The sequence below is a fragment of the Buceros rhinoceros genome, unplaced genomic scaffold (assembly GCF_000710305.1).
Source record: "Buceros rhinoceros silvestris isolate BGI_N320 unplaced genomic scaffold, ASM71030v1 scaffold7062, whole genome shotgun sequence".
Lineage (NCBI taxonomy): Eukaryota > Metazoa > Chordata > Aves > Bucerotiformes > Bucerotidae > Buceros > Buceros rhinoceros.
The window spans coordinates 40844-49034 of record NW_010398283.1 but is presented as its reverse complement, the minus strand read 5'-3'; the positions used below and the strand labels follow the sequence as shown (position 1 = coordinate 49034).

The following is an 8191-nucleotide window of genomic DNA, read 5'->3' as shown; positions in this document are numbered from 1 at the left end:
CCATCGCCTTGCCGGCGCGGCTGGCCAGCCGCCGGCCGTTCGTAGCCGGCATCCACGGGTACAGCCGGGCTTCGCTAGCGCCGAGACTCTCTCGGGCTTTCTTACAAAACGCTCCTGGAAAGCCGAATTTGCTCTTCGTAAGACAGAAAGCCTTTTGCGGTTTAATGATTAGTTAGATCAGCCTAATAAGCCGTGATAATTTTTTTTTATTCGTTGGTGGAGCCCTGCAGAGGTGGCTGTCAAACCCTATGTGTTGCTGCTTTCATAAGAAATTCAGCAGAAGCAGGAGAGAGTGAGGTGGCAAATGTTTCTGGTGATACCGGCATAGTGTGAAAATTGCCAGTTGCTTCTTATGCGTTTTTATGTCACATTAGTAAATATTAAATAATGCATCTTGGAGACAAACTCAGTGTTATATGTGATGGACTTTGAACCATTCCCACTCCAGAAAGAATTTTAAATCATAACAACATAGTGTTCAGTGGATACTAAAAAAATCAGTGGAGTGGTACCAATAATCATGAAAGAAGTAAGGATCAACTCGAAAAAGATCCTCTCAAAATACTGTAAAATACATGCCGCACCCAGATCTTCAGTTCTGTGTGGTTTGAGCTCCCTCTATCATAAAAAGGTACAAAACAATTAGAAAAGAGAGAAGAACAGAGGGCTGGGGATGCTTAAGGTGAAGACTGTCATTTGGTGGGGAGAAGAGATTGCTTTGGGGGACAGGGAGAGGCAGCGTTAAAGGTCTGTTAAATGGCAAGTGATACGAAAGTAAATCGGGGGTGACAGTTACAGAGTTTTATTTTTCTTAGGTACTTGAGAGAGTTCACTGGAGCAATCCTGCGGCTCTGTGCAAAAGCTTACGCATGTACCAGTGACACTTCTTGTTCTGATGCAGGAATTCTGAGGCCCAAGTACAATTTTTTAGGTTCCAAGTTTAAGTCAAAGGAAGCCCAGTGCTGATTTAAGCCTGGGGACACCTTCCTGCATATTCTGCTGAGAGCTGCTGAAAGTTAACAGGGATTCAAAAAACTGACAGAAATATTCACACGAGGAAGGTTGTTTTTTTTTAAGGGCTGTTAATAACAGTGTAACCCGGGAGTGGTTGTGTATGTATGGGCCACATTCATAGACCTTCCTGTTGGAGATGGGACATTGGACCAGACTGTTTCTCTCATCTAGCAGGACCATTCCTCGGGTTTTCCATTTTACAGCGTTAAAACTCAGTGTCGTAGTGGTCACTGATTCCAGGCTGCTTTAGTAGTTTACAGTATTTTTTTGTTACCGAGACCAGCCTAAGATTTGGCTGCTGTTCTCTGCTCGCGCTGGGCGTTTTGGAGGAGAGCCATTACTGGTGGAAAGCGATGATGTTTTCTTAAACGTCAAGAAACAGAAGTTAAAAAGATTATGACATTTTTGTATCCTCAGTTCCTTCTCCGTACAGTCATAGGCCGGTGACCTGTGCTGAGCGAGGCAGAGTTTAGGTAGCTTGCTTGCAGAGAGCTCTGGGAGGTTCAGATTGTTGGACTGAAGAGAGTAGCTGGAGACCCTGCTTTGTTTTTCTTGAATGGCTGATACTTTGGTTTAGGGAAAAAGTAGAAACTCAAAAGAATCCCTTAAAAATACGTGTTTTCATCTTTTAGAAGCAGAATGGATACTGCTGGTTTTGTTGTTAAAATCGGAAGCTAAGCCTTTTCTGTCTTGTTTCAGCTCTGGATGAAGGAGATATCGCCTTGCTGAAAACATACGTAAGTACCGTACAGATACCCGAGTGGAGAAGGAGAAAAGCAATTGTCAGGTGTTGAATGCAAGAGTGGAGGGATCTGTATGTAGTGAGTAGTTAGTACATCTGCTTCTCCTAATCTGCTTTTCTCCCCTGCCAAAATCCATTTCCAGGTTCCAACAAGCAAGCCCCAAACCCAACCCCACAACCCTAAAAATAGTCCAGTACGTTTGTTAGCTTGCAAGAAATGATTTCTTTGTTTTCTTTCTATTTTCGTGTTGTATCTTGTAGCAGAGTGACACAAGGGTCTAACAGCTAGAGCCTTACGAGGGCTTTTCCACCAGCCAATTTACTTTCTTTATAAAGAATAATAACTTTAAGACTCCTTCTCCCATCAAATTTACCTGCTTTTAGCCATCATGTTAAAAAACTAGTGAGGGACCCATGGGCCTTGTCAAAGGAGAATGTAATCTTGGGAGGCGTCTTCCATGGGCAGTAAGGCTTAAAATGCAGATCTCCCCTCTCCTCCGGGAAGTGCAGCAGGGCCATGAAGGTGATCTTGCAAAATGAAACCTGCAGCTTAGCATGTGCCTGGGTTTGGGGACGTTTGCCAGAAGAAGTCCGAATTTTGTTGTCACTGAGACTTCTTTGTGAAATATGGATTGTGCCCGCTGTGGCTTCTTTGTTGCCAGGTTGATTCCAAGGAGATCTTGTAAAGGACGTCCAGATCTGCCCGCTTTAGGCAGGGCGGGATAGCAAAGCATTTTATCACAAGCAAGAATTAGCTTCTGATTTGCCCCATGGTCTTTCTGCTGTCGCCTGTGGGTGATGGAAAGGTTGGGTAAGGTAATTAAAGAACTGGTACAGATGATTTTCAGATAACGTATACGGGATCCTGACACTACGTATAATTCTTACTAAGTCTTTTTGAACCTTAAGAAAAAAATAGTTCAAAAAAATAAGGCCGAGCAGGTTCCCGAAACAAATCCTTGAAGTTTACAAATGTGAAAAATTTCCACTTGCGCAACTGGACAGTCATGTGGAGCCACACTGTGTTCTTGCGATCAGAAATATTGTTATTGGAACTTAATACTGTGGGTTTTGGCTGTGATCGAGGGTTGGCTGTTGTACCAAGACAGGCTGTTGAACATCTTGACACTCAGCAACTACTGGCATAGAATATCCTGAGTTACAAAATCTACCTGGTATTTCTTTTCCAGGGCCAGAGCACGTACTCAAGGCAGATCAAGCAAGTAGAAGATGATATTCAACAACTGCTTAAGAAAATCAATGAGCTCACTGGTATCTTTATTTATTAAGACAGCTTTCAATAGAAGGTGTTTTAAGAAGCTGATTTTAAACAACTTCTGCATTTTTTTATTGTTATTATTCTCAGAAGGATACATTTCTTTACTTGGTAACATGGGATTTTTGCTTTGTAGGTGATGGTCTTTTTGATTGGGCAGGGTTAATCTGTGTGTAATTTGGAAGCTTAACACGTTTTTATTCAAAACTGTAATTTTTATATATTAGGGTGGCATGAAACAAACGCCCCTGTCTGCCACTAGGTAATTTGTTGTGATTTGTGTCCAGCTGCATTTGAATAGTGAGTGAACTTCCAGACTGCAAAACCTCAGCGTATTATCGTAAGGTAGTGGCACCAGTCCTTGTGTAATGAAGAACCGGGTATCAGAGCAGTTGGCATTTAAAATCAGCCGGTCAGTTATGGCAGTTACCATAAAAATTAATCCGTTCCCTAATTTTTCTTTGTTTGATTCACTGATGTGTGTTTGCTGCCCTGTTGCTCATCCTCTAGTGGCCCTCGGTGCTGCCAGGAAGACCACAATTTCTCTTTTCCGTTTAAGTCCTTGATTCTTTCAAAGACATGATGGAGATGGTACTCTTCATGTCCATGTTCTGGAAGATCTAAAAGGTTTGCCATCTGCCTGAATCCCTTAGCTTCTGAAATCTAGCCACTAAAGCTTTCCCTCAGTGAAAGCGCTTGCAGAGTTCCAGAGCTTTTCTGAAACTTCTGGAAATGCGGTTATCTCTGGTACCTCTGTGAAGCCTGGTTGTAATCATGCCCACACTGCTAAGTGGTGTTAGAGGATGGCTAGACTGGTACTGGCCTGTTCAGCTGGCACAGTCACGCAGGACTCATTTCTTTAGGAAACTAGTTTTTTAGGAAGTCCATCAAAGATGTGTGTGCAGGTGTTTTGGAGATCTCTCAGAAAGCTTCCAGCAGGCGCAGGTCTGAGGTTCTTGGTGTGGGAGGGAGTGCTGATGTTGGCTGGCTGCTTCCTCCTCAGTTTGTCTGTGTTGTACGCAGGAATCAAGGAATCTGACACTGGCCTGGCTCCTCCTGCCCTGTGGGATCTGGCTGCAGATAAGCAAACTCTCCAAAGTGAGCAACCGTTGCAGGTTGCAAGGTGGGTGCACTCTTCCTCTTTGCAGTGGAGCTGCACAGTGTTAAACATGAGAGCTTATGCCTAGAGCTTATGCCTCGACTTCTTAAAAAAACAAGGTTCACATTTTGTGCGTATTTAAAGTGCTTTCTACCATTGTGTCAGAAAAGAACTTTTTGTGTCCTTTTGTGTGCACACACTTTTTGTGTGATTTTATGTACTTCGTACTTGTACTTAGGCCTGTAGTTTTTTTATGATGCTGTAAGAGTAGAATCCCAAGTACAACAGCATTTCGGAGCGTTTGGAGAACACGGCTGTGTCCTCTCGGTGCTCACACGACAGCAGGCTGGTTAGCTGCTCTGCCTGTGCTGCCCGGTGTGCGTTCTGTGTTAGGTGTACCAAGATAATCAACGCAGACTCCGAGGATCCCAAGTACATTATCAATGTCAAGCAGTTTGCCAAGTTCGTGGTGGATCTCAGTGACCAGGTGGCACCTACTGACATAGAGGAGGGCATGAGAGTTGGGTAAGCAAAGTCTTTGTTCTTACGAGTTTTCCTGGCGACTGAAGCTTTCTCATCTGATCCGTTAGTTTGACAGGTCAAAAACTGTCATTGCATATTTTTGCAGTGGTTGAAATTATAACAACAATGTCTTCCTGTTGGGAGAGAGCTCACCCGCGTGCTGTGCTGGAGTCTTTTGATTTTGGTGTCATTCTGATGAGAACCATTGTCGTGGACCAGAAGGTCTCAGTTTGGGCACAGAAGGTCCCAGCATTCAGGTTGCCTGCGTAACCCGCTTCCTCTTTGGCAGCCTGCACAGTTACACACAGGGCGGCTGCAGGAGACGTGCGAAGCCTGTTCCTTTGAGAATCAATATTTGCCAGTTTGCTCTGCGGGATATCTTGAAGTTTAGTTTTCAGAACGCTTTGGAATTGGTATTTTTGGAAACCTTACGCTTCTCTGCAGGAGGAATTCCAGTTTCTAGCCCATTTGACTATTAGCTTTCAGGGCTGGGCTGCCTTGATGCCAGAGAAAAGAACAGTTCAAGAATTCAGCTTCTAATTTACAGAGTTGTTTCTACATGACAGTTTAATTAACCGGTGTTAAAATAAGTCTTTATGTTTTCTCTCCAGGGTGGACAGAAACAAGTACCAAATCCACATCCCCTTGCCTCCAAAGATTGATCCCACAGTCACCATGATGCAAGTGAGAACTGCTTTCACATATTAGGATGTTGCTTTGTCTTGTAATTTTGATTACTTTGGCTGGATTTTGTGGTGGGCTGTTGAAAGCCTGGAGCAATGTGCAGCATTGGGCACTGCTGTTAACTGCTCGCTCGCCTTTTTGTTGTGCAGGTAGAAGAAAAACCAGACGTCACTTACAGTGATGTTGGTGGTTGTAAAGAGCAGATTGAAAAGCTGAGAGAGGTGGTTGAAACCCCTCTGCTTCACGTAAGTAGCTTCCAGATGGAAACTTTTATTATTTTGAAAGTATTCTGGTCATCTGTTAGCATTTGAAAAAGCAAGGAAAGACCATGTTGCTGACTGTGAACACCTAAGCGAAGGGAGGCCTGGTTTAACAAGTGAAATCCAGCCTAGCCTGGTTCCTAGTGCTCTTTGTGGATGATTTTCTTGATTTGCTTATACTTTGATGCACATAACCTTGCCTTCTGTTTCCCACCATTACAGCCCGAAAGGTTTGTTAACCTTGGAATCGAGCCTCCCAAAGGAGTGCTGTTGTTTGGGCCCCCTGGTACAGGCAAAACTCTTTGTGCCCGTGCTGTTGCTAACAGGACCGATGCCTGCTTCATCAGAGTGATTGGCTCTGAACTGGTGCAGAAGTATGTGGGGGAGGTAAGAGCAAATACTGGACGGAGCGTGGAGTGATTTGCAGCTTTCCAGTCAAGGGGACTAGACACCCTAGGGGGTATGATGAATGCTTGTACTTGCACGTTGGAGATACCGGGAGCGGGGAGGAAGTGTCAAACAAATCATGCCGATCAGGCAGTCGGTTGTCAGAGCTGAAGCACGCTGTCATCGATGAAAGGGGTTGTGCGGTGCCGTTTCATCTGCAGTTCAGGAGGACCGTAGGACTGGGATTCTGTTCCCAGCTCTGCCACTCATTTTTCACTTGGCCCTGAGGAACAATTACTTCGTCTGTACTTCTGAATTTGAAAGTAGTAATTTCTCTCTCCTTTATAAATTGCTTTCAGGTTTATGAGTGTCCTGTTATGTATGTGTGTAAAAGGAGTTTTATTGTTGGAGACTTAGAAAGTGTTCGGAAGCATGGAAAGTGTAATTTTCATAGTTTTCTATTAACGTGCCTTGAGCCTTTAACAAAATCCTGGTTTTTGCTTTCAGGGAGCTCGTATGGTTCGTGAACTCTTCGAAATGGCCAGAACTAAAAAAGCTTGTCTTATATTCTTTGATGAAATTGATGCCATTGGAGGTATGTTTGTAGTAGCTACAGCTCTAACCTCATACAAGAACTTTCAGGTTTTCTTTCCGTGTTGTAATTCTTTATCTGTATTGTGGCTTTTCAAGGAACGTGCTTTTAAAACGTACGTAGCAAAACTACTCCCAGCACATCTCGTGTCCAGGAAGCTGACAAGAAGGGTTTTATATAGCTTGAACACCCTTAGCCCAGATGAGAAGTCATTTTCGCACATCTCAAACACCCAGATTGTTTGAATTTAGTCAAGAATCGCCATATTGCAGTTGCAAAAGCTACGGTTAACTTAAACCCCCTTCACCTTCGGGACTACATACTGAATCTTTATTACTGCCTGAAAATTAGGTACTTCCTTTGAGAAAAAAAGCAGAACAATTTTTACACAGACAAGGGGGGAAGAATTTTTGTTGAGGGAAGGCAAAACGAACTACATTTATAAATTTCAGCAGCTTGGCCATTTACTAGGCAGGGAGATCTACCCTTCCATACTAGGGATGAAGCTACAGAGCTGACTGTAGCTGACAGGTCACAGCCCTCTGTGTTTGAAATGTGTCATTTTCAAATAACCCCCCTCACACCTTTTTTAAACTCCTAACAAGTATTTGTATGTAATGTAAATTATTTTCCCAGGTGTCTTCTGTGTAGCAGCTGTGACACATCCTCCCTGCTCTGAAGGTCCCTCTTTGTCAAACACGTGTGTCTCCTCTCCCTAGGTGCTCGTTTTGATGACGGGGCCGGGGGTGACAATGAAGTGCAACGTACTATGCTGGAGCTGATCAACCAGCTGGATGGGTTTGACCCACGAGGCAACATCAAAGTGCTGATGGCTACAAACAGACCCGACACTCTGGATCCAGCCCTGATGAGGCCCGGCAGGTTGGATCTGAAGATAGAGTTCAGCTTGCCTGATCTCGAGGTGAGAATGCTCTCTTCCACAGCGAAGTATATCCTGGTGCCAGAGTGTTTCTTCAGTTGGGGCGTGATCGACTGGAAGTAGTTGACGAGAATTAACACAAGCCACGCTTTTAACTTGGGTGAAACCACACGGAAATTTGGGGCATTAAAGGTGTGACAAAAAGGTTTTCCCACAGTGTGCAGATTCCATCCCTGGCCAAGAAATCATGGTAAAGAGCTACATTCACTGTACATTCCTGGCTCGGCAGATGAAGAGTCCTTTAACCAGTTCTGTGATTTAGTTCTTAAGTTGGAATGTATTTTGTTTGGCTCGTTTTAGAGAGATTTCTAGAGGTAACTTCTATCATTAAAGCTCTTTCTAAAGTTATTTGCTTAATTTAATATTATGGACAGCTAAGTGTGCTAGCCCAGACATGGAAAACTACAGTTGGGCAGAGAATAAAAGCTTTAGTTCTCCATTTCCCCTTGCTCTGGGTGTGGACAGCTGCACACTGAGCGTGCTCACCTCTTCCACTGCATGAACACCTCTGTCCTCCACTCTTTCAGGGGCGGACTCACATATTCAAGATACACGCTCGTTCGATGAGTGTTGAAAGAGACATAAGGTTTGAGCTGTTGGCTCGGCTGTGTCCTAACAGCACAGGTAAGCCAAAGTTTAATTTTTTAAAACCATTTTGTGTATACTTCATCTGCA

General features: G+C 43.9%; 1 protein-coding gene across 1 annotated transcript in view; it reads left to right on the top strand.

Moving 5' to 3' along the window:
• Positions 1-520: 520 nt before the first annotated feature.
• The window catches only part of PSMC2 (proteasome (prosome, macropain) 26S subunit, ATPase, 2), an 8106-nt gene continuing 435 nt past the window's right edge, over positions 521-8191 (top strand). The window contains exons 1-11 of the mRNA XM_010131038.1: positions 521-566; positions 1714-1751; positions 2947-3028; positions 4056-4155; positions 4525-4656; positions 5265-5337; positions 5487-5582; positions 5820-5984; positions 6492-6579; positions 7296-7498; positions 8044-8140. Coding sequence (XP_010129340.1) covers positions 521-566; positions 1714-1751; positions 2947-3028; positions 4056-4155; positions 4525-4656; positions 5265-5337; positions 5487-5582; positions 5820-5984; positions 6492-6579; positions 7296-7498; positions 8044-8140 — 1120 coding nt within the window. The remainder of the gene's footprint in view (positions 567-1713; positions 1752-2946; positions 3029-4055; positions 4156-4524; positions 4657-5264; positions 5338-5486; positions 5583-5819; positions 5985-6491; positions 6580-7295; positions 7499-8043; positions 8141-8191) is intronic.